Below are 26,010 nucleotides of genomic sequence, written 5' to 3'. Positions count from 1 at the left end.
GGGCCGGAGGGGCTCTGGCAGCATAGGAGGGTCCTCGCCCAAGGCCGGGCACAGGGAATGGTCCCTGCCACGCGCGGTTGCGGGGCCGCCCCGCGCATGCGGGCTGGGGGCAAGGGGGCGGGACCGGGTGTGAGGGGAGGCCGTGGGTGTGCGGGGCAGGGGCGGCTCTCCCGGGCCAGCCCAGGGTGTGCGGGGCAGGGCCGGCTCTCCCGGGCCAGCCCAGGGTGTGCGGGGCGGCCTCGGCTCCCCTGGCCGGCCATGGAGCGCGGCCGCGCCCCCCGCCCCGCGAAGGCTCCGCGGCACAAACGCGCCGCGTCCCCCCTGCCCGAGGCGGCCCCGCCGCGCCGCACCCGCCCCGCACACGGCCCCGCACACACGTGTCGCCGGAGCCTGTTCGGCCGCGGGCCCAACCCCGCCGGTGAGCGCGGGGCGGGACGGGAGAGAGACTGAGCCCCGAGCCCGGCCGGGTGCGGGGCAGGCCCCGGGGTGCGGGATGCGCTCTGGATGCGGGGCAGGCCCCGGGGTGCGGGATGTGCTCTGGGTGCGGGGCAGGCCCCGGGGTGCGGGATGTGCTCTGGGTGCGGGGCAGGCCCCGGGGGTGCGGGATGCGCTCTGGATGCGGGGCAGGCCCCGGGGTGCGGGATGTGCTCTGGGTGCGGGGCAGGCCCCGGGGGTGCGGGATGTGCTCTGGGTGCGGGGCAGGCCCCGGGGGTGCGGGATGTGCTCTGGGTGCGGGGCAGGCCCCGGGGGTGCGGGATGTGCTCTGGGTGCGGGGCAGGCCCCGGGGTGCGGGATGTGCTCTGGGTGCGGGGCAGGCCCCGGGGGTGCGGGATGTGCTCTGGGTGCGGGGCAGGCCCCGGGGTGCGGGATGTGCTCTGGGTGCGGGGCAGGCCCCGGGGTGCGGGATGTGCTCTGGGCCCGGGGTAGGATCCGGGGTGCCGTGACAGGCCCCGGGGTGCGGGATGTGCTTTGGGTGCGGGGCAGGCCCCGGGGGTGCGGGATGTGCTCTGGGTGCGGGGCAGGCCCCGGGGGTGCGGGATGTGCTCTGGGCCCGGGGCAGGCCCCGGGTTGCGGGATGTGCTCTGGGTGCGGGGCAGGCTTTGAGGTGCCGTGACAGGCCCTGGGGGTGCAGGATGTGCTCTGGGGATGCAGGGCCTGCTCTGGAGGTGCAGGGCAGACCTTGGGGTGCGGGTTGTGCTCTCAGGGGGTGCGGGACAGGCCCTGGGAGTGCTGGGAAGAGTTTGGGTAAAAATAATAAAGCAAATTTGTGATAATAGAGTCAAAAAGTATGGATGTGGAAGGGGGAAACAGCTAATGGTGCCTTATTAGAAATAATTACCTAAATTCTAATATTGAAATTATCATTACTGAACTACTTACTTTTCCTCTAGGTATGAAGAAAAAGTTCAGTGCGAAATCCCTGCCAAAAATTAAAGAAAACGCTGAACTCACTGGAGAGATCCCTTCATGCAGCCAAAGGTCTGTTAGAACTCATTCAATCACACCATTATCAACATTAGCTGATCAATTTTATTATGTTGCCATGTGGGTGGCTCTTGTGGCTGTGCAGTCTGAATTATCAGTACACTGATGTTTGTCAGGCTATTTATGGGCACCTCATAAAGCCATTTTGTAGTCATTGCCTGCCTGTAAAACAGAGCAGCTCTGTGGTAGAACTTTGTTCTGTTCTTCAACTGCAGCAATCCAGTGAATGTCAGAGAAACAACAGACCTGAAAGAGAAAGAAGAGGAATCAGAAGAGAGCAGTGTACGAGGGAAGGTGAGAATCCTGCCCTGCAAATGGGACAGGCTAAATTGTTTTCCTGCATTTGTGCGTGTGCACACTTTTCTCAGGCTGAAAACCTGTAATCTTTCTGGAGTTGGGTTCATTTCTCCCACCAGTTTACCTTTAAACCAACACTCTGTGAATAGCAAGTTTAAGTGGTGAAGTACCAGACAATGAGTTTCTAATCATCTGCTGGCTTAGAGGACATTTAATTGCATTTCTTTATCTACATCAAGTTTTCTCATGTTGTTTGTATTGGTCATTTAATTTCAGGAATTCTCAACAGTCAACTTTGAAAGTAAAGAAATTATGAAAACTGGTGAAGTGACTTCAAGTGAGTATAATGGGAATACATTATATTATTAAATATGCTTTTATAACTATATAAAACTAAAGGTAAAAATAATTATATAATTTTTTTTTCTCTGACAGTACTGGTCTTTTCCTGGTTCTGACTGTGATACTAAAAGTAAATGTTTTGAGACCCCTGGCTGGGTTTCTGCCTCCCAGTGCAGGATGTGCCCTGGGGGTCACATGGATGGGTTGTGGGCAGCACACCCAGACCTGCAGGACCTCAGACAGTCTCGAGCCCGGCCTGCTGGACACCACATGGCCTTGGGTTTGTCACTGACAGCACTAGTTGTGGATATGAGTTCTTCAGTTTACTGAAACCTACATTTTAAATGCTTGTGACTGAATAGTCTGTGCTTTTGAAAACAAACCTGGGGAAGAATCACCCTGTCAGAAGCATCAGGTATGTCTTGAGCAGGGAAGGTGTCTCCTCTCAGCTTGTGGTGGTGGAGATTTGGCTTCAGGATGCCCTTTGTTTGCTTCTTTAACTGTGTTATGACTCAGGATAAGATACTGACTTGACAGTATTTACCTCATCACAGAAATGAAACTTAGATAAGGAAATCCTGATGGTTTCTACAAGATGGTGTTTTCTTTTAGTCACCTTTTCTTTGTCTCTTTCTTTAGGTACTGGAATGACTCTTCCCACAGGAGTTTCAACCTTTTTCTTTGAGTGTTTAAGTGTGGAGTCAATTACAGATTTTAGCAATACTAATGACAGCCTGAACAGCTGCTCATCCCCTGAAACATTCAGAGATGATAATTCAGGTGAGACTTCTGGGGGTTTTTGAGCTTTATTTCATGTAAAAAATGTGGAGAGACTGTAGCCAGTAAAAAGACTGGTGGCCTCTCTTGTGATTCCCCAGGTCACATCTTTGCAATAAGCCAAACATGGAATCTCTGTATCTGCGCCTCCAATCTGGTGTGAATCAGGTCCTGGGGTAATTTCAATCATACTTTGAACTTCAAGTATTCACTGTTGATACAACCTGTTTATTGGGGGTGACCCACAGATGTGCTTTGAGTCAAATTCCTTGCAAACCTTTCTGCAGCTGTTTGAGCCAAGACAACTAAGCTTTCACTTAGTTCCTGTCCTGCAAATGTGATTGCATTGTTTGGTCACAAATGTAATAACTCGATGAATTTCAGCATAAGAAGCCTACACTTTTATTTTTTATGTGCAGAAAGAACTGATTTTCACTCTGTGGCCCTTGGCAAGTACTACAAGAACTCTACTCTACTGGACTCCAGCAAAGCAGTGACCATAGATAAGATACCACAGATCTCAAATCTTTCAGCAATATTAGGTAATTCTCTTCTGTAGTACTTCAGGATACATACATAAATAAATTTCATTCTGGTGTAAGGAACCTGTATTAAATATGTAATGATCATTTTATATAAGGCCTGTGTGCATGACAGGGAGCAGCTCCCTGCTCGTGGTCTGTGTTTGCTTCTAATATTGTACTTTAGAAGTTGGTTTGCACTAACACATGGTCTGGTCTAAGCTGTCTTAGGTTTTTCATTTGAAGTTTAGCTTTTATGTTTGTTTTTTTTTAGAACCTGTACCAAAGGATCTTCAAGACCAGTGCAGTAGAAGGTAATCTGTACAGCAGACTCTTTGATGCACCTAAATGTTCAGGTTTTTCTCTTTTGAATGCCACTTAAAAGAAAGGCCAGTATGAATATAACCTCTGCTCCTGAAAATACTTCTGTGGAGTTTCAGCTTCCTGTGTCCTCACTAACTTTGAAATTGGTGCATTAAGGCAGGGAAGAGTTTGCCTTACAGACTTCTGGTTTGGCCTCACAGCTGTGGGAATTCAATAACTCAGTGAAAGATTTTATGGAAAGGGAAGGTGACATTTATTTACAAAATCCCCAAATAAGTTGCTTTTATCCAACTGCACTAATTGTGTCAGATTCCCTTGAGTCTCAGGCAGCAAGAGGGGTGTGCCCAGCTGTGGGGCCAGGCTGGCTGTGCAGTGCAGAGTATGGAGGGTACCTGCTGTCAGGTGGGTCTTAAATTGCAGGTATCCTCAGGATAAGCTCTGGGACTTGATAAACTATCAAATAACTATAAGATGTGATGAAGAACCTCCTTAAAAATATTTTTAAAATAAGCTTTCTCCCTTTTCACTCAGCCTGTAGGATTTCTTTATTAATAATTTTTTTTAGTGCTAACATTCTTTGAGAACAATTGTTCACTTCTTTTTTCCCTCTCCTAGGAAGAGACCATCAAATTGCAATTTCACTTCTTCAGCATTCAGCGTTTCAACTACTGTGGCAGGTAAAACACGACCTGAAGCAATTGCACTCTTTGTGGGAACAGGATAGTCCACCCAAACTTCCATGATGGCACAGTATCTAAACAGGCTTCCATGGGATCCTTTGTCCCCCAGCACAGACTAAGCTCAGTTGTGTTGAGAGGAAAATGTGTAAATTGAAAAATCTTTCCTTTAAATAAGACTTGGTTCTAATTAACTTAGAAAACAAAAGCAACCAACCATCCAAAGTCTCAAACCCTGCATTTTTCTATTTAATCACCCATGATGCTCAATGAAAAGTGGCATTTCTTATTTAACTTACCCAGGAACAGAACTGTTGGTGTCATGCTCTTTACCTGAGCTTCTGTCACACCAGTCCCTGATGTAACTGATCTGTGACTGGAGCAGTTCTGGCTGAGGCCCAGAGGTACCACATAATGTCCCCTGCTTGATTTGGAGTGTAACAGCAGCAGAAGTTGCCACTGGCAAAGACTTGTGTGATTCTGCGGGTCTCTACTCCCACAGTGTGTGTGTCCAGCAGTAAATAGCCAAGGGAACATCAGATCCATAAGCATCCCTGTTTCCTTCAGGAGTGGGAGAGGAGTAAAGAGTCCTGATGGTGGGGAGAGGGAGATGAGGACTCTGTTGAAGGGACACACTCTGTTAAATGGGTGGCTTTGGAATTACTCCTCTAGGAAAACCATCCTGTAAGACATGGGGTGGAGAGTAGCTGTGGTCTTTATCTCGAAGTTAATGAATTTGTTGGAAATTTGTCACAGGAAAAAAGCTCTGTAAAATTACAGCTGCAAGAGAGAGAACTCCAGACCTAAAAAGTGGTATGCGCTCTCCTTCACCGGTAGGACCGGAAAGCAAGGTGAAAGATCCTTATCACTCAGCCAGGTTTTAACACAAATGACTTCCTCCTTCCTTGTATGGGTGGAAAACTCCATCTAGAGGAGTAGTAGTTCCTCCTGCACTTGTGAGAGAGGTGCCTGCAGCCAGGGCAGAGAGACAGGGGTAACCTGCATTTCACTCTTGATGCAGTAACAGTCACAGACACCCCAAGCTCTCTGTGTTTTCAGACTGGCTTTGCCAGGGGTACTGAGTCAGAGTGTAGAGCTTGACTATGACAGGGGGACTCTTTTTTAGAGCTTACCAGGCTGTAGAGATTCACTTTGTAATCTGAAATGTAATTGTTTCACTCTTTAGCCTGCCAAACGAAGTGCCAAATACAAAAGGCTGAAGGGTAAGAAAAAAGAAGACAGTTGTAATCCATCAGAAGCAAGTTCATCATCATTCAGGCAACGTGATGCCCCAGGAAACACCTCAGCCAGAGCAGGGGGGTTGGCAGCAGAAGTTGTGCCAAACAAAGTTGTGCCAAACAAAGTTGTGCCAACCAAAATTGTGCCAACCAAATCAACAGATTCTGTGCTGGTGAGTATTCCCATCGTGCCCTGCTGATTAGCAGTGGCATACAATGAGAAACCAGAGTTCTGAATTGTGAGAGAAGTTACAGTTAAATAGGAAGAGTTGCAGGAATTGTCACACCTGCAATGTCTGTGCTGCTTCGTCTTAGTTTTGGAGAGCACAAGACACAAAAAAAGGTGAGTGACAGGAATTTAATACTTAAATCTGAAGAATTATTAGTAATTCCAAATGGAGTTGTTACAGTATTGTGTACTAGGGGAATATTGCAGGATTAATAATAAACAGCAAAGAATTTGAATCCGATACTGAGCTTTGTTTTTGTTTAGCAAACAGCTTCCACCATGCTGGTCACTGAGGAAGACAAAGCCCCAGAAAGTCCTGGTAATGTTCAGCTTGCACAGCTGGATGTGAGTATCTATTCCAATGCTTTTTTTTATGATTCAAACCAAAGAAATCATTCCTTGTGGCACATCCCAGTTCTGGCAATACATGTTACTATGCAAATTGCACAGCAAACTGTGACAAATTCTATTAGCTGGATGATTAAAAAGCCTCCAAACAACCCAACCTGGAAATCTGTTTTGTATTTTTACAACATCTTCTAATGTAAACCCAGCACTAGTAGCCTTACTTGCACAACCCCTTCTATCAAATTTGATGTTTAATTGCCAGTTAGAATTCTTTGGCAGTGCAGGTAGTACAGTACTGCCACTTGTCTCTGCACACTTGAGTTAATGCAGACTAGAGTAATAAATAGAGACCATCAGAGTCTTGTTGGAGTCCTAAATCATTTTTGAAGCAATAGAACATCTTTTGCATGAGCCAACAAGCATTAGCCAGTCCGAATTGTTGGAAGTTACTTAACTGGGCAGTTATTCCTGTATATTTTGTATTTGATGCAGCTGTAGCTTGGCTTGTTGCCAGCATGTAAAGCCTCATCTGGGGTAGGCCTGTTCTTCAATACCACAGGTCCCTATGTAAATTCAGGAGAAATTGTTCTGGCATTTCTGAGCTCAGAAAAAGAAATTACTCCTCAAAGTCCAGAAGAAAAGAATATTTTTAAGGTTCTAATTTCATTGCAATTTTGACATTCTGGTATGTGGTGTACTATATATTTAAGCCTTACAGTATTGAAACAGCTAAAGAGAATGTGTCAGCTTTGAAGCTTTCCATCACCTTTTACAATAGCATATTAAGTGTACACAAGTAGTCTTAAATATTTCATAGTGACATCCTCGAAATCTCCAAAGTCATCTCTAATTTTCCCAGAAGAAAGCTCAAAGACTATTTCTTGAGTGGCAATAGCTGTGTGAATGAAAGGTCATTTAATCTTTCCAGCCCCTGTGTGACAGAAAAGAGACCTGCTCCATTGTTAGATTGTCACCAGTCCGGAAGCCTTCCAGGCCCCAGCCAGTTCCAGTTCAGAGTCAGGAGTGGTGCTGTCCTGGAGGAGTGCCTGAAGGTGAGAGGATAAACACTTGGCTCACTCTCAGATGGCAGCTGGTTAGTTGAGTGTTTAAAGCTTGGTTGTTGGTTTTTTTTTTGATGTCAGAATACCTTGAAAAAACACAAGGCTAAAAAGAGGAAAAGATGCAGAAAACTTGAAATTTCTGATTTAACAGTGTTCCTGTGCAAAGGTGCACTAACTGCACTTACATTTTCTCCTCCAAGGATCTCCAGCATAGGAATTAATATAGGCTATATCATAATTAAGTCCAGAAGGTGCTTGAGGTAACTCTGGGAATATCTGTGCCTCTTTAAATTCCTCCTAAAGTAACTTGTTGCCCAGAGCAGCTGTGGCTGCCCCATCCCTGGAAGTGTCCAAGGCCAGGTTGGTTGGACAGGGCTTGGAGCACCCTGGGCTGGTGAGAGATGTCCCTGCCCATGGCAGGGGGTGGGGCTTTAAGGTCCCTTTCAACCCAAACCATTCAGTGGTTCTATGATTCTAAACACAACTCTGAGGTTTCCCTGCTGGTTTGGAGATTCCCAAGAAAATATACCTGCAGTAAATTATTATCCTGCCTTTATTCCTAGGGTAAATGTGACTTGAGCTCTCAGTCACTGCTGTGGTTTGTGTCGTGCTCAGTATTCCCATCCCCACTTAAAGTAGTTCAAATTATCAGTTATGTTTTTCTTTAAAAATTACCAGTTTCCCTTAAGGTTTCTGTTCTTTTCTCCTGAAACCCTTAACACAGGGGAAGCTCCTTTCCTCACTTCCTAGATTTTTGTTAAACAAAAATGAGAACTGTGAACCAAACTGTCTGATCACTGACTGCCACAGAGGTAAAACCCCCTCCCTTTCCCACCTCGGTGAAGTTTCTCGGTGTGCCACTGGATGGCACATGTCTTCCGAAGTTAAAAGTAGTTCCTTCCTCACAATGTCTGCAAGTTTTCTGCAAGCTGTATGTCATTTATTCTGTTTTAATGCAATACAGAGATACTGCCTAAGTGTGACAGCTTTCAGAAGTACTGAATAAACACAGATTTCCATTTTCAGTCTCTCAGGTCCAAATACTCCCCTACTTTATCCTCAATGGACTTACATGCAGCACCTGGAATGCAGGGAAGGGCTTTTAAGTGTGTGCATATATTAATTAATGACACTCATCTGATGCTTCTGTGCAGATCAAAGAACTGGGATGCTGGGCCATGTGTCCAGGCAAACTGTGGTAATACAGAACACAGGTTGTACTTGGTAATCACAAATCAGCAAGTGGTGTTGTCAGAACAAAAGTTTGGCTTTGTTAGTGCTTCTCTAGAGGATTGGGAATTACACTGCCTGTGGTGGATGTTCCATTCTCTCCTGAAGGAGTCTTGCAGATGTTGCTGGGTTTCATTAGGAATGTACATACACTCACAACTTTTGTTCTCTGCCCACTTGCAAATGACCTGTGAGATCCAGGTTCCTGCAAACAAATGACAGCATGGATATCCAGTGAACATCTAAACAGCTGGTCAGATCATTGAGCTTTCTCTTACACTTGAGAATGTGCCACTTCACTGTTATTTATTTATCACTTTTTTTTTCCCCAGACACTGTTAGAAGTACCAAAACTTGGACCTGCTGTAGAGAGAGATGAAGATTTCTGGGTCTCAGCAGGAGTCAACAGAAGAAATGACTGTCTTGTTGCTGTGTCAGGGTGGTGAAACAGAACTGACTGGTGATTAATGGCTATATGTTTTTCCATTCCTGCATACATGTTGTTTGAGTTGGTATTATGTGTTCAGTAAGCTTGTACTTTACTCAAGCACTCAATATTAAATTATTTTGTGCAGCAACTAGATCCTATTCTGGGCATTATTCTGCCAGGACTCCATAAAGATGATTCTTCAGTTTGTTTAGACATTTAGAAAGCATGACTGAAGAACAGCAGACCAAATTGCATGAATGGAGTTATATTTTTGGTTCTTGCTCTGCCAAGTTTCCTGGTTTTCTCCTGTAGCATTAGCATCTCAAGTTGTGACCTCTGTTTAAGTGTTAATACTATTTGTGAAGGCAGCTGCATGTGCTGGGGGTGGGTGTGAAAGCATTCAGGTACTCTCAGGGACCCAGAAGTCAACAGTGTGCTGCCATTAAACTGTCTGAATGCTTCTATCTGCAGCACTGTGGAGGTGCAGGACTGTGTTGTGCTGGAACTTGCTTTCTAACCATGAATACAGGCCATCATTACCCTGCTGTCACTGGGAGCACTGTCACCATTCTGGGCACATCCCTGCCCAGCCAGTGTCATCTCAGAGTCCTCCCTGTCTCATGTCAGGTATTCTGTAATATCACACCTCACTGTCACTGTCTCTTCTGGTGGCTTCACACTTGGTCACAGAGGAAGTCGATGCCCTCCATGAAGACAAGGGCAGGAAAGGCCCTTTTACAGCTGAACTGGCTGAAGAGCTGGGTATTTGCACTCTGGATTTGCAGGTTACTGCTCACACCATGCCCACAGAAGTTACTTTCCCAGTGCTTCCAGTTAAGCCTGTGGGGTGTTCATTCATAAATGTCATTCTTGGTGTGCCAAGTGCCTCGGGAAATACTGTCAAGAGCACAGTTTTTTCCAGTTGAATTCACTGCAGGCTCAAGTAACTTGGATCCCTACACAGCTCTCACTACAATACTCTTTACTCAGATTTGTCTTTGGACAAAAAATAAGGGGAATTTATGTTTCAAAATGCCAGTGTGGCTTTCAAAAATCTGTTTCTCAGTGTTATCACCCTGGAAAATAGTTTTGTATTTCCAAAAGGGCCATGAAGACATACAAAATCCACAACTTTAGTTTGACTACATTTGGAAATACCTGTGAAAGTTCAAACCCTGAGCCTTTCCCCATTTCTCTGGGGTAGAAGGAAGTACAAATAAATGCTGCTGGATTAGTCCATGAACAAATATTGTATAAACAAACTATATGCCTGAAGGTCAAAAATTATACCATTAAGCTATTTTTCTTCTAAGCATGAGTAGAATGAGCTCTACCAATAACTCTTTGGAGTCCTCTCAGGTAGGCTTCTAATTATCAATATCCTGGTTCTTGCAAATACTGTCACCATTAACTGTGCAGGAATCCAGAGCCCCTGGGAGACAGAGATGTGTTCATTGATGTAGCTTTAACCAAAACTGAAAGTTACGTATCTAGTCAGTAAGTAAAGGATGGTCCAGAATAAAGATGTATTGATTGCAAGGGTATTCTGGAAGTCCTAGGAAAAACCACTTATTTTGCCCCAGACCATTTGGTAGTTTTGTTCAAGAGACAGATTAATACTGGCAAACTAATTGGAAAGTACAAGGGAAGGAAATACATCTAACTGGAGTTGGCTGTAGCAGCCTGAATGTTGCTGGGGTTTGCTTTTGTTTTTCTTGATGTGATGAGGCTGTATAGGAGGACAGAAATACCAGGAACCACAATCTCTTGTCCTTCCCTTCAGTTATGAAAGCTCTGCTTCTTATTTTCATCTTTTGCCTGACTCTCAGAGAAAGTGTAATTAATTACCAGGCTAGCTCTGCCCCGGGGAAGGAAATTCATTTTGAGGCTGAAACAATCTCTGTTCTTGTTCTGCTTTTCTCAAAGGGAAGGCCTTTGTCCATAGTTTGGTATTTGGCTGAAGAGACTACGTAAAATTTGATTCAGAGTGGAAACTGGCTCTTCCCTCTTGGTGGATAAAGATTGTGGGTCACAGCCAGTTAATGGTAGGACTGAGGGGGTTATTTGTGCACTGATTCAGGACAGGGGTCTGTTCAGTGTCACCAGGGCTGCCCTGTCATGCCCCAGACATGTTGAAGTCTTCATGGTTTGAGTGGAATTGCTTCCAGAGAGTCAGTCCATGCAAGATCCCTGATAATCCTTTATCACCAGGAGTTGTGCATGGCAGATGCATGCTGGGCAAATGTGTTGTACAGAAATCTAGAAGAGGTTTTTCATTAACACTGTTCAGTTATTTTTTTATCTGAAGTGCACTTCTAGGAGACTTTGACTCGGTGTTCAGAGATGATGGAAGATGTTTGTATATTGCACCAGAGTGCTACAGAGGGATATGTACAGGCTGGTGGAGGGTAAAGACATTGCATGCAAATGGTTCTGGTTTGGTTCATAATCTTTAGACACAGAAAGGAGAGGTTTGAGGCCCAAATCAGCATGTACTGAATGGGCACATAAGTTCATGTTCTTTGTGTAGGGATGAAAGTTTGCCTTCAGGGAGGTTTTTGTGAGAAAGTGGATGGTTAAATTTCTGTGCATCCTTTTTGTCTCACTGTCCATCCTCCCCTCCCTTGATTAAGGTCTGTCAGTCAGCCTATCACAATCAACTGCTCTTCATTTAGGAGTTTTGGAACAGGTTAATATTTACCTTTAAAGGGATTCTATTAGTTTGAATTGTAATGCATTTGAGAGTAGCTGAATCTTCCTTGCTCTAAGTTGTGAAATTACTGAAAGCTGGGTTACATATCCTGGCCAAAATTTTATTATTTTGTAGTGTTCCCTTGAGGACTTCTTACATTTGAGACTGTATTTACATGCCCATCTTAAAGCCAGGAGGCTTTTCCTTGATGAAAGAATGTAAAGATTGGTCCTATACAAATCTGTGAGACTCAGGTGTGTCTTCCATAGAGAACAGGGGGGAAAAGCTGCATATAAGCACTAATTTCTGTTTCCTGTTAAAATTATCTTCAGCTTCTGGTAGATGAAAACCAAAATTCCTACAGATGGGTGATTGTGAAGAATTGTGTAGATATGTCACACATGCACTAAATTTTATCTGCTTAATTTGATCTTACATCACAGGTTTAGTTTAATTCTATTTTGCAGGGAAAGCAGATGAGTCAGTCAGTTTTGTTAGTTCTTAATTAAACTTCCTAGCAGTATTGTATCTGAACAGTGAGTTATTGAAGGAGACTATTAACTGTTACCAAAGTTTCTATTTCACTTCAGCATTTACTAATAAAGAGTTTTGAAAAAAATCCACAGATCCTTCTGATTTTACAAAACCTGCCACACTTATTTTTTAGTTTTAATTTGTTTTGGATCGACTTGCTGGGCTTTATGTCCTAGATGCTGTTTTATGGCTGGAGATCTCACCTGCAGTGATGGCTTTGCCACCAAATACAAACGTTGCACCCTCCCCATGGGCTGTGCATTGAGCTCGTCTGAGCTGTGCCAGTCCAGCCGTGGGACCACCGCTGGGTGCTGGGGAGCAGAGGGGCAGGGGATGGGTTTGATGGGCTTTGGGGTAGGGGACGTCCCCTCTTTGCTGCCTCAGGAGCCTCCCCAGCAGGGTGTGCTGCCCCAGAGCAGGGTGTGCTGCACCAGGAGCCCCCCCAGCAGGGAATGCTGCACCAGAGCCCCCCGAGAAGGGTGTGCTGCCCCCCCAGCAGGGTGTGCTGCACCAGGGGCCCCCCCAGCAGGGAATGCTGCCCCCCCAGCAGGGAATGCTGCCCCCCCAGCAGGGAATGCTGCACCAGAGCCCCCCGAGAAGGGTGTGCTGCCCCCCCAGCAGGGTGTGCTGCACCAGGAGCCTCCCCAGCAGGGAATGCTGCCCCCCCAGCAGGGAATGCTGCACCAGAGCCCCCCCGAGAAGGGTGTGCTGCCCCAGAGCCGGGTGTGCTGCACCAGGAGCCTCCCCAGCAGGGAATGCTGCCCCCCCAGCAGGGAATGCTGCACCAGAGCCCCCCCGAGAAGGGTGTGCTGCCCCCCCAGCAGGGTGTGCTGCACCAGGAGCCCCCCCAGCAGGGAATGCTGCACCAGAGCCCCCCCGAGAAGGGTGTGCTGCCTCAGAGCAGGGTGTGCTGCACCAGGAGCCCCCCCAGCAGGGAATGCTGCACCAGAGCCCCCCGAGAAGGGTGTGCTGCCCCCCCAGCAGGGTGTGCTGCTGCTCCGCCGCCTCTCGCCGTGCTGGGGCTCCCGTCCTGCACTGCCGTCCGGGGCAGGGAAACACCCGGGCTTGTTCTCTCCGCCCCGGGGCCCCGCCGGCACCGACACCGGCCGTAGGAGCCGCCGGCAGGAGCGTGGAGGAGGGACCGGGAGGAGGGACCCGCAGGGCCCCCGGGCCGGCCGCGCTCGCCCCGCACGTGGGGCCGCCCCGCCGGGCCCGCCCCGCCCCTGCTGGCAGCGGCGGTGACTAATTCGTGTCATATGACTGTGACACGAATGGAGCGGGGCGGGCGGGACTAGAGCCGCGGCCGGGGCACGGCGCTGCGCGGAGCCCGGCGGGGGCAGCGGCGGCGCCCCAAGATGCCGCCCACCCTCTTCCAGAAGCTCTTCAACAAGAAGCACGGGCTCATCTCCCCGGCCAGGGACGCCCGCGATGACTGCGTGTTCAGGTGAGCGGGACGGGCCCCGAACTCCCGCGGGCCTGCCCGGGGCAGCGAGGGGTGCCCGGCCCGGCCCGAGCCCCGAGTCCCGCGTCCCGCACCGCCACGTCGGGGCCTCCCCCGCCGCCTCCCCATCTTCCCTGTTTCCCTTCCTTCCCTCCTTCCCTTCCTTCCCTCCTTCCCTTCCTTCCCTCCTTCCCTTCCTTCCCTCCTTCCCTTCCTTCCCTCCTTCCCTTCCTTCCCTCCTTCCCTTCCTTCTCTCCGTCCCTTCCTTCTCTCCGTCCCTTCCTTCTCTCCGTCCCTTCCTTCTCTCCGTCCCTTCCTTCTCTCCGTCCCTTCCTTCTCTCCGTCCCTTCCTTCTCTCCGTCCCTTCCTTCTCTCCTTCCCCTCTCTCCCCTCCCGCCGCCCCTCCGGGCCGTCTCCCGCAGCCCGCGGTGTGTCCCCTTCCCCCGGGCCGTGTGCGGGGATGCTGCGGGCCGGGCTGGGGCCGGGCCGGGTTGGGGTCCCCGTGGAGAAGCCTCAGGAACGGGCTGAAAACGTGAAGTTTTGGCCAAGAGAAGAGCCGCGGTTCTGGTGGAATTCGTCACGCTCTGGCCGCAGCTGCGCCGGGGAGGCGGGCGGGGCAAGGCAGGCTCGGGGAGCGGGGCAGGGACCCCCGAGTGGGGCAGGGAGTCTAGAGCAGGGCAGGGACCCCACGGGGGAGGGTGGCCGAGCTCGGGCTCCGTGCGGGGTCGGGCTGGTTTGCCCCGCACGGGTGGCTGCTGTGGCTCCGTGGCTGTCAGTGCTGCCCCTCGCGTGGGTGACTCGGGCGCGGTGCCGTGTCCCTGTCCCGGAGGGGACATCCCCGGCAGAGCGGTTTGGTTCCAAAGCGCAGTTTGCCACCTGGATGCAAATGCCATCTGGTTCCTTAGGGAAGGCTGTGCGCGCTCCTGGCAGTGTGGCAGAGCTCTCCTGCCACCCTCCGTGACAGGGGCAGCCTGCACGTGATGGGCTGCTCTGCACGGGGACATCTTTGCCTGGGGGGCTTCCCTCTCTGTGCTGGGACTCCCCTTTCAGCGGCACTGCTGAGCAGTTTACCTGGATAATGGTGCATTTAGCAGTTTACCTGGATAATGGTGCATTTAGCAGGTTAGTGGGTAACAGTGTATCTGCAGTTTATTCGGGTAACGAGGTATCTGCACTTACAAACATCAGTGTTTTCAAACAGTGTTGATGGCACTCTGCGAGCCCTCCTGCAGTCAGGACATGCTCCTGGGCGCTACAGCATCGCTGCTTGCTCACCCCTCTGCTACTCACTGTGAAGGTGGACCCTTTTCTTAATGATCTTCTCTGAGAAACAAAATGTTTATAAATAGTGTCAGTGTCATGTTATTTTCCAAATCATCTTAATCCTGGACCAGAGCCCTTGGTGGGGAAGGGGCAGTAGGACTGCTCTGTGTCATTGTCTTGCTTTAGTGCTGGGTTTGCCTGGAACTGGTGGTTAAAGCAACAGCTGCAGTGCAGGAATGGGGCTCACACCTGTGGTGGAGGGTGAAGGCAGAGCTGGGCTCACACCTGTGGTGGAGGGTGAAGGCAGAGCTGGGCTCACACCTGTGTTGAAAGGAGTGAGAGCAAGTGCTTGGCAAGGTCTGTGCTCCCCCTTGTTACCTGCATCTTTCTGTGGCAAACCAGGCCTGAACTTTAAAAAAGATGTCCCTCCATCTGCTCCTCCCTGCTCCGTTTGCATCCTGCTGTTTCACTTTGTGTTGTGAATTGTCAGCTGGTAACCAGTGGATTTGCTTTTGGGTTTTTTTGGTGCACCCACCGGTATAACTGCAGGGAGAGACTCTGGGCAGGGTGGGAGACCCAGCCCTGACTTAGGAGAGCCAAGTAGTATTTTTTGAAGACTAATGCAGATGCCTTCTAGGCACATTGCCCAACAGCTGCTTTCATTTTCCAAATGGGGATAAGTCTGCAGTTAAGATCATACATGGTGAGGATTATCAGTTCCTGCTGAAACTTTGGGATAATACACAAAATAAAGGCTGTTATTTGTGACAGCTCAGCCTTTAGACAGTGGGAACAAACACTCTGGAGTTCAGACTGTTCCTGGTTCCAGTGAACCTGAGTGCATCAGCCTCGTCAGTTCCACTGGGGCAAGGTGATACTTACCGGTTGAAACGTTATTATTTGTTTATATTCTAAATAACAACATTTTCCAAATATTTTGAACACTCTTTTTGCTGACCGTCTTCACTTTGAAAACCCAGTCCTCTTACTGAGGAGGTTTTTAGAGCAACCATAAAAATGCTTTCATGCTGTTACTATATTTTGTGAATAATATGTGTTTGGAGAGAAAAGCCCAAGTACTCCAGCAGTGACATCACTATAGCAGAATATTTAAGGATGCTTTTGATGCTCCTTTTTTTCCCCTATGAATATATTTTGCATTTTCATCAGTCTTACTGTGAACAGTTACTAATTCTACTTATCAGACCTTACACTGTTTCAAAAATGAAACAATACTTTCCAGGGGAAATGTATTTTGTTTGGTTATTGTTTTGTTTCTGGTGGGTTTTTTCTTCTTTTCTTTTTTTGTTTGTTTCCTGCCCAGAATGCTCTTTCTGTGGGTGTGTGAAATTTTGTGAGCCTGTGTCAAACCTCAACGAGCTGAGTGCTGAAGAAGGTGGCAGGTTTAGTTCTGTGAGCAGTAAGTCAGCAACTGTAAAATATTTGCTGAGGTGCCAGTTTGCCATTTATATATTTTTAAATATATATATGCAGTTTATTTTACAGAAGAAACCTTAGGAAATCACAATAGGTCCACTATTTAATAGTATTAATAGTATTTTAGCTCTTCACTTTAATCCAGGGCAGTTGACAGGCTTGGCCCATAGGCTGAAATCTCTCAGTGCAGCTGGACATTCACATGGTGAGCAAGAACATTCAAAATTTGAGTGGCAAAATCTGTTTACAAGAAACACAGAAACACCTGCAAGTATTCTAGGGAAGAGACAAGCCCTTAAATTCCAAGGTGTAGAGTACCTGCTGTCTACTGCAAATAATAATCACGTGAGTGGATTTTCCCCGAGGGAAACTTTTGCTATAAATAGGAGCTCTTGGCCATATTGTAGCATCTGGCACTGGTGGCTGCTGGTGACAGGAGAGCTCAGCCCAGGCTTGGGCTGTTACAGTTTGTAGGAATATAGAATTTCAGTAAGCAGTTTTCTAGAATTTTAGAATCAAAGTATTCCTGCTGTAAAAATACATAAAGCTCTTCTGACGGGCTCAGTAAATGAGTGAGAGGTTTCAGGCTCTGTGTCTTTGTTGTCAAGCTGTGTGGGCAGTGTTTGCAGTGGTAAATGCAGCTGCCAGGGCTGCAGAGGGTGTCTGCAGGTCAGGGTGTCTGCTGGGACCCTGGCTGGGCCTGGGGCACTGTCGCTGTGACAGAGGGACAGGGATGGGCTGGTCACACTGAGCTGGGGGACTTGCACATTCTGGGGCTGTGTGTAGGAGGGGAGCTCAGTGGGGCTTTTTCCATCTTCCGTGTAAAGTTCAAACTCTTGTTCCCTTTTATCTCTACACATCCTTCCCACCTCACTGGAGGACAAAGTGATTATTATCGAGGAGTTCTTTTTACACTAGAGCTCAATAAAAGCTTCAATGTCTCTTTTTTATTTTCATCTTGGAGCTCTGCAGAGCCCTCTCGCCCCAAGGGGGATTCCACTGATGTTTGCAAACTGTTTTGCTCTTGTTAAAGCACCTGTTGGAGAGGTACAGCTGTGTGCTGATTGTTCAAGCTTGACAGAACCCCTTCCAGTTTCGAGTCTTACCAACTCTGTGGGGTGTCTTTGGGCACATTCTCCCTTCAGGGCTTTGCTTTGGTTATCTGGGAACTTCTGAGAACGAGTGCAGTTTTTCAAGTGGGGAGATATGGGAATAAATAACTTTAAATGTTCTTTATTTACAGAGAAAGCCATTTTTGGAGATGAGCTTTCTTGGGGTCTCTGAGTAATTTGTGCTGCTCCTTTACTGAGGGAATAGTTTGGCAGGTTCCTGAGATAGGAAGGGCCTCAGGCTGACTGCAAAGGAGTATTTCCTGAAATCTGTCTAGGCAAGCATCCCCCATCAGCCCAGACTCTTTCTGTTCTCCGTGGCAGTGACTTTAAATGGTATTCTGAGATTTGTTTCCTTTCACATCATTTTTGGCAGCAGGATTCATCAAGGGAATTGCAATAAACCTGGAGCTGGAAATGGGGAGCTTCATACCAAGATGCTTCACGAGCCAGTTCCTCTGCAGAGCTATTGTTCTTGCACAGTAAAAATGCTGCTTGCTTTCTTACAGAGGCATAATTGCTTCTTGAACCAGAGGCTAATTTCTTGAAACAAAGTGCAAAGAGACTCAGGGACATTTAATAACATGTAATCAGGGACTTTTTAAAGTGGAGGCTGGACTCAGGTGAAAGAGGAATACGAAAGCTGTTTACTTGGATTTTCCAGTCAAAAGTGTTCCCCAGAAAACCACTTTTCTCTCAGCAGCAGGTGGCTTTGTGTCCAGCCCAGCTGAGCCCAGGGAAGCAGATCTCTTGCCAGGCTGTGTCAGTCCTGGTGAGCTGTGCAGCCAGCAAATTCCTGATCCAACAGCTCTGCCCAAGGCTCTCCAAAGCTGTTCCTCAGCAGTGCTGTCAGTGCACCAAGCCAGGCTGACCAAAACCTGCCATTAAAGAAATAGTGGGTACTGGTATTTGTTCATTTGTGGCATCCTGAAAGTTTTTTGCCAATATTTGTAAAACTCCTGGAATTCCACCGCCTCAAAATCATCTTTAAAAAGAGCTTTATCTGGACTTCATTTTGTAATAGCTCTAACTTTTCATCTTTTTAAGTTACCTGATGAATTTACAAAGCTTTTGTCTCATAATTTTTAAGTCTATTCAAAGTCTTAAACTTCTAAAATGTTATTGTGTTTTTATTAAGCTCATTTCTGCCCTTTAATGTCCTTTTAACTTTTGCTTTTTATAAAAACCCCCATCTCTAATATCTCTGGAAGAGTTTGCTTTTGGCTTTTTGGTTGCATTCATTAGTTTGAGTGTAGCAAGTTTTAATAAATACTTCACTTTGATTTATGTGCAGTTTTCTCTATTGCTATGATGACTTTGGCTTGTATTCTGAACTATATTGCTGTTTTCTAAAGTACTTCATTTTGCCAAATTCTGTTTTGCATTTCCTGTCATCTGAGCTTTTATGTACCTTCCAGTGCTTTAAGTCAACTTTCCTCTTGGAAGCAGAGACACACAAACCCCAAGGCTGCAGAAAGCACCTCTGGAGACAGGAGATAGTTGGCTGAAGGGGCCGCTCTCCAGGCCTTCCTTGCCACCACTCTACAGGCCTTCCAAGTGCTTCTCCAGATAGGAACGTGCTGCTGCTGAAACATCCAGCATGTCCTTGGAAATGAGGTGCCAGCTCTGGAAAAGGCAGTGCTGCCATCTGGGTCCGTGCAGGGGCTGAAGGAGCTGAGAATGGGAGGGGTGCCAGTTCATGTGGTGATTCTTTACTCGTATTACCAGATCCAAGGGAATTACCTTGGGTTGGTTGCCCAGCGTTTTAGGTGCATGCAAATGCAGAGAATGAGCAGATAATTTCAGAACTGTTGGGTGCTTGTGCCTACCTGGCTTTGTGCCTTGCACAGTTTTCCCCTGCCCTGGTGGGAGCTCACCCTGCCTGCCCCTCGCTTCGCCTCAGCTTCTTCCCACCCCCCTTGGGACAGGGAATGTGGAGTGGCAGAGCCCTCTGCTCCTTTCTCCACCGCCTTTTTAGGAGGAGGGAAAGTGCATTACAAAATGAGCTGACAGGTGAGGGGTCACCCTGGCTGCCTTTGCTGCTGGCACGTCCCGTGGTGGCTGGGATGTGGAGAGTGGCATCACGAGGTGGCCCAGGCTCTGGACATCACGAGGTCGGTGCTGCCAGCTCGGCTTCCTCCGGCGCGGCGCCGCTTCCCCACGGACGGGTAGTCTCAGGATAGCTGTGGTCTCCTGCCTCGCCAGGGCCCCTGGAACAGGCACCTTCTTGGTTCCCCTTCCAGCATTTCAGGTCCTTCTCTGAACCCCAGAGATCTTCCTGAGCAGAGGTTGGAGTATGTGAATCACCTCCATGTAGAGATATTTGAGTGGAAGTGCTTCTGTACACTTGGGTTACACTGGCAAGTGTTGTAAGATGTTTCAATGAACCTCAGGGTTCTGTTTTTACCCCTTCCTTCTCCAAGTGAGATCTTAGGACATGAGGATATACTAAAAGCATGAGGTCTGTGTACCTGTTTGTGCACTGCAGGGTCTCCTTTTCTGAAACAATTCCACCATTCGTTTTCAGGTGGCCGAAGGTGTGTTTACGTGTCTCATGTTACAATCCTTGCTGAGGCTGATGATCGGCTCCTGTGGCTGACAACGATTGTCCTCCTTGTGTTTTCAAAGGGCTTTATCCCTTGCTGTGTGTATGCTTGGAGTTAGCTCATGGTGACAGCTTGGATGCATCCAGGCTTCTGTTCTGGAATAAACTGGTCCAGAGTGACTTGGAGCCTGAAACTCGTGCTGTAATTCTGGCTGCGTGCGGGAGGTGACCACTTCAGACACGTGTTTTATGAGTGGAAAGTAACTCACGCAGTGGTTTCATGCTCAGGGGTTGTGTCCCCTCCCATTGCTACATCTGGAGCTGAGTGTCTGCAGGATCACATGGCCGTGAGTAACGCTGGGAAAAATGCAGAGCTCAGTTCGGCAGCAAATCCACAGCGTGGAGTCCAGAATTGGCCAAGAGCAGAGTTTGTCTCTGAGGACTTGAAAAATTTTGTGTTTGTGATATTAGATGAAGAACCTTAATCTATAAAATATCTACTGGAGGGGGAGGGAAAAGTTATGCCCATTAAAAACAGGGAGTAATTTTATTTACCCTAAAGGACTCAGTGCACTGGCTGCTCCAGCTTAGACTGAGGAGTGGCAGAATTCACACATGGGAAATACATTTGCACAGAATACACACGTGATTCTGTTGTGCCAAAGAAATGCGACCATAACCATTACATTCAAAAGGGGCAATCCCTACAGGACTAACCACTAATTTCTTACAATACCTGACCCAATGTGTTCTGCTCCACAGACGTGTGAATGGTTATTATGTAGTCTTTGTATGGGAAAGGATTTATTTGTTTTTGCAACAATGTGTTGTGCTGTTGCTTAGTGCTCAACCGAGGCTTTTAACTGTGGCAATTCTGCACATTGGTGTGAACGACCTTTTCTTCTCTGAAACTGATAGCTCTTGGAGATACTGTTATTCAGAACACAATGCACTGCAGAGAAACTTGTTCAAACACGTGAATTGCAGCACAAAATGTTCCACCAACTACATATACAGTACTAGGGGTGCACTCATGCAACGTGCATCTGCTTGTGAGATGTGCTTGTGTAAAGCTTTCTGTCTTTGAAAAACTAATTTCATAGTCGTTACCAAGCAGTTAAACCCTCGGACTTCAGCAGTTCAGCTGTATGTAAAAACTCTTTGTTTGTAACAGTCTTGTCTGATGGTTTTGGGGTGATAATCTGAGTATCCACCGGCTTTCATGTGTTACCTGTCTTTGAAACTGGCGCTGAAAGAAACTGCGATTGTGCAGAGGTGAAGGGCAGTCAATGAGAACCACCAGGGCTGGGTACCCCAGCCCCCTTCAGCCTGCCCAGAGCAGCCCTGCAGTGCCCTGTGGTGGGCTGTGCTGGGGGCGTGGGGATGGTCTGTCACACGCCACTGCTGCTGCTCCGTTTCTTCAGGGTCTTTCCACAACATCATCAGTGCTGATTTTGGCCTAAACTAAGCAAAGGACATCACAGAAACCATCGTGTTTCCTTTCTGTGGGTACTGAGCATGCCTTGCACGTTCATGGTGTTTGATGCTCCTCCAGATCTGTGTGTGCCTCACTCACAGAGACTTCAAATGTATTTTCCCTTGCTCCAGCCAAAATGTCAACAAAACATAGAACTTGTGCTAGTACCAAAACCCTCTACTCTTTCAGTTTGTGTGACATAGAGCTGGGAAGAAACAGGAGCCAAATTACAGTTCTCTGCCATCTGTTTTAGTTGATAAATGAAGAAACTTTGAGCACAGTTCAGCCCTGACTTCAGGTCCTGGCATTGTGCCTGTTTAAGCCAGAGCAGTATCTTCCCCCCAGTTCCTGTGTCATTTTCCACTCAGAGAGAGAGAGAAGGTAACTTGTTGCCTGAGCATTGCCCAGAGCAGCAGTTGCTTTGCTATTTGCCTTCTTATTTTGCTTTATTGTAGCCCCAGTAGTTCTGGAAATGGTGGTGAGTCCTGTGCTCCACTCAGTGATTTCTAAACCTTCTGGTCGACTCAGTTGTGTCTGGTGGAGGCTGTGAGAAGTTGGGGAAAGCTGAGTGTAATTTAGGGGAGGTGCCGTGGGTGCCGGTGGTGCCGTGGGTGCCGTGGGTGCTGTGGGTGCCGTGGGTGCCGTGGGTGCCGGTGGTGCCGTGGATGCTATGGGTGCCGTGGGTGCCATGGGTACCGTTGGTGCCGTGGGTGCCATGGGTGCCGTGGGTGCTATGGGTGCCGTTGGTGCCATGGGTGCCGTTGGTGCCTTGTCATCCTCCTCTTTCTGGGGGCCTGGCAGAAGGGCCCTGGGGACAGCCAGAGCATGGCTTGAAGGGTGATGTGGCTCCACAGTGTGCCCAGAGAACAGCTGCAGTGTGACCACAAGAAAGGCCAGTCCTGGACTGCTGGGAATACCAGACTATCAAAACCTCTGTCCGCTGAGTTGTGCCTTCTGGGGAGCACTGAAACACGCAGTGTCTGCTGCATCCCCCTGTCTGTCCTGTCCTGTGCGTGTCCCAGGGAAAGGCCAGGCCTCCCAAGCCAGCAGGCTTAGTTTGCCCTGTTTGGGGGAGTGATGGACGAGGTGGGACAGGCAGAGGGAAGCACATCACGTGTCAGCAGCTAATGGGAAATGAATGAGGATCCTGTTGGGTATTTTTGCACTCCCCTTCCTGCGCCCTGTGGAGCCCTAACTAGAAAACCTTCTTGACATTTGGAGAGTTGGCTGAGTGGTTTGTTTACTCATTTTCATGAAACTTGACAGCAGAAATGGATAGAAAAAGCTGGGTTGGTTCAGGTGTTAATGAGAGCTGAGTGTGGCTGATCAGCTGTGTGTTGGTGTGCAGGAACGGGCTGCACATCGGGGCGAGCGTGTTCTGGGTGAGTGACATTATCTGAGCATCCGAGAGGCTGTTAAAGAAGAAGCCTGCCAGAATTTTCTTGTTCCTACAGGAAAAATAACAGGACTACCCCTTAAGACAGAGTTAAAGAAATGCCTCAAATGTCAGGACAGTGAATTGGCTTACAGTGCTCAACTGTGTTTCTGTTCAAAAGCAGCCCAAACTCTGACATAAAACTTAAATAGTCAGACAGAAAAAGGTGGTTGGTTTTTTCAGTACTTAAACATATTTCAGCTGCTGTGAGTTACTGGAAATTACTCTACTTGCTTAGGAGAAAAGGAAATTGTTCTACTGACAGCATGGAGGGCTAAGAAGCTGTGAAAATGAGTATGGTGGTTTCTTGACTGCACGTATTTTCTAGTCAGCCAGGAGATGCTAATCACGAACTTCTAACCTCTTTTTTTCTCCCTCCAAAACAGACATAATGAAAAACTATAGAATAAAAAAAATCGAAGCAACTTTTAACTTCTTTTGAGACTAAAACAGAATTATATCTTTATATAAAGAAATGTTTATCAAACTTTTTTCAGATAAACAAAAATATGACTTTGGTATGAGATTAATTTAATTTACTTGCTTTAAATTTTAGTAGGTTTTTTCATAGTATCTTATGTGCAGTTGTCAACAAATGAATAATTTTGCTTAGCCTGAAAATGTCGCTATTTTGAAACATGTCACAGATTTTCTTTTTCAATTGAAGAATGCTCACATTGCTGCTGAATAGTTTCTGTTTTCGTGTGTTATGTAAGACTTTTTCTCACTTTGGGGTCAGAAGGTAAGACCCCAGGTGGGAGGTTTTTTGTTTTTTGGGGGGTTTGGTGGTGTTTTCCCCACCTGGATTTGTATTCATTTAAAGACTGTCAGTAGCCAGCAGGACAAATCAGTCAAATGACACTCAGAAGGTGACATTGGTCTCTGCCCCCATGCAAGACAGGTAAAATTCACAAATGGCAATTGTTCTTCTCTGTATGGGTAGAGAAAACAGAGGAAAAGAAAATGTACAGGGAACACCTGCATGGTGACAGTAAAGCAGAGGGGAGAGGGGTCCAGTGGGCTTTTGTTTGGATAACATGAATGATGACAGCTGCTAAGTACAGAACATGAAAGGCTGGAAATGCTGGGTGTGAAGTGAGTGTGGTGAATGTGAAGTGGTGACATTGGGAGTTGCCCTGTGTTCAGAAGTTACAAAGGTACCTGTGCAGGTGCAGCTGGAAGCAGTGGGATGGTGCTGCTGGGATTTAATACATACATTTTACAGAATTTAATGGTTTAATGGGCATGGTGGTATTTGGGCAAATGTTGGACTTACTGATCTTGGAGGGTTAGTCCAGCCTGAATGATCCTGTGATCCATTTTGCTTGGGATTCCTTGTTCCTCCTGATGTTCTCCCCCATTGTCACTGTCCCTGCTTGTGCTCTGCTTTGGAAACTCATGTTTACACACATGCACACACAGAGAGGAAGAAGAGGATTAAAGCCCAGCCCGCTTTCCCTTCCATTTTTCTGTTCTCAGTTTTGCCCTGTCTGAGCCCTGCTGTGGGTTCCCTGGGGGCTGTGCTGTCCCTGCTCCTCCTGCCCCAGCAGTGGGGCCCATCCTGCTTGGGGTTGGTGCTGTGGCACACCAAGTGACGTGCAGGAGAAGGGAAAAGGGAAATGAGGAGCCAAGGGAGTGATTACTTTGCCAACTGCTCCTTTCAGTATAAAATAAAAAAGAATCCAACAGAACAGCCCGGTCCAAAATGCCCTGGTGGCATCCCCAGCTGTTGCTGCCCAGCACGTGAGCCTTTCTTTGCTGCTGATTCAGGGGAATAAACAGCTTCATGTGGTGCTGTGGCTGGTTCCCAGCAGGATACCTGCAGCTCTCAGCTTCTTTGGGATCCCACATCCTTGGGCTGCTCCTGTGGACAGTGTGAGATCTGCTGGCAAGATTGGCTGGGAGTGTCTGCATTTGCCTTCTCATCCAATCCGTTACCGCTGGCAAAAAGGGGTTTATTGAACATCCACTAAATATACATATATAATCTTGATTAAGTACAGCCTCTCCCAGTGCAGCAATGTAAGTTTTATCAATTAATTCTGTTGATTCTGTGAGGCAGAGCTGGCTTGGACTGCATGTTCCAGCTCAATCCCATGATAAGCAAGGTGTGTGTTTGGAGTGAGTTTCTGTGCTGATACCCGGGGAGGGCACACCGAGCTGAACCTGCAGTTTCTTTATCACAGACAAAGATTTGAGCAGGAAGGAAAGCTCTGTGGACATGTAGGGACTGTGCTCAGCAGATGCTTGGAGCTTCCATGGATCTGTCCTGTGGGATTCTCAGCCATACTTGATGAGTTCAGTTGTTCTGCAGCGGAAAATCCCTCTAGATGGAGAGTTGTGTTGAAAAGCTTGGGCAGAGGCCAGTCCTACTCTGTATTTTCCATTCCTACCATTCTTGGAAACCCGAAACTGTGAGCATGTAGTGAGACTTAGAAAACTGAAGGGAACATTAGAAGACCTGAGGGTTCAGAGTTCCCTGTGGCAGTGAGCAAAGCACAGTAGAGCAAACCCAGTAAAGCACTTTGTTAGGCTTGGTTTAAAGGTTGAGCAGGTTTTGGCTGATAGCTGAAAACGTGCTTATGTGCTCCTCTGCTTTGGGGCTCCAAACTGTTCTGGTATCACAGTTTTAGTGCATTAGTTTGTGGCTGCTCCATTATTCTGTCAGTCTGTGTTTTTTAACCAATATTAAATGAAGTTGGATGGCCATGTGGCTTGTTCAAGCATCTGATTTTTATTTGTCCTCATGTCCTTATGAGTTACATAAAAGTGAAGTCAAGCAATGTCTTTAGTGTCTGCTCTATATAGATCTACCTGAAATAGTTTCAGGTCACCTTTGCATGCTTAATTTGGAAAACAGTTGAGCAGCATGACTCTTGCCTTGGAGAATTGAGCAGTCTGGGCTCCTCACAGTAGTCTTTGGGCTCTTCAATATCTGTGCAAATCAAGATCTCATCCCTTCTGCAAATTAAGTAGAGGCCTGTTTGACTTGTAGAGCCAGTAAGGGAGGGATGTTCAGTCAATGGGTTGGAGCCAAGAAAATTCTTCCCTCCTGAAAAGCAGCTGTAGGATAGATCCAATCCACTCCACCTAGATATTCATTAGTGTTATGTGGCAG

General features: G+C 47.5%; 2 protein-coding genes across 4 annotated transcripts in view; both read left to right on the top strand.

The window, feature by feature from the left end:
• Positions 1-139: 139 nt before the first annotated feature.
• MEIKIN (meiotic kinetochore factor) lies at positions 140-12,264 on the top strand. 2 transcript variants are annotated; one of them, XM_071570405.1, is made up of 13 exons: positions 140-418; positions 1,392-1,479; positions 1,701-1,779; positions 2,059-2,119; positions 2,764-2,904; positions 3,321-3,443; positions 3,697-3,736; positions 4,362-4,423; positions 5,180-5,274; positions 5,610-5,834; positions 6,162-6,235; positions 7,167-7,290; positions 8,862-12,264. In XM_071570405.1, exons 1-13 carry the CDS (start codon positions 259-261, stop codon positions 8,973-8,975), a joined length of 1,386 nt encoding a protein of 461 aa, XP_071426506.1. In that variant the 5' UTR covers positions 140-258; the 3' UTR covers positions 8,976-12,264. The 2 variants fall into 2 exon arrangements, with proteins under 2 accessions (XP_071426506.1, XP_071426507.1); XM_071570406.1 differs by having other exon boundaries at positions 6,155-6,235.
• Positions 12,265-13,451: 1,187 nt separating this feature from the next.
• The window catches only part of FNIP1 (folliculin interacting protein 1), a 64,943-nt gene continuing 52,384 nt past the window's right edge, over positions 13,452-26,010 (top strand). For both annotated transcript variants that reach the window (XM_071569903.1, XM_071569901.1), the window contains exon 1: positions 13,452-13,629. In XM_071569903.1, coding sequence (XP_071426004.1) covers positions 13,541-13,629 — 89 coding nt within the window. In that variant the 5' untranslated portion in view covers positions 13,452-13,540. The remainder of the gene's footprint in view (positions 13,630-26,010) is intronic.

Source organism: Pithys albifrons, chromosome 15 (assembly GCF_047495875.1).
Source record: "Pithys albifrons albifrons isolate INPA30051 chromosome 15, PitAlb_v1, whole genome shotgun sequence".
Lineage (NCBI taxonomy): Eukaryota > Metazoa > Chordata > Aves > Passeriformes > Thamnophilidae > Pithys > Pithys albifrons.
This window is presented reverse-complemented; position numbering and strand designations above follow the sequence as displayed.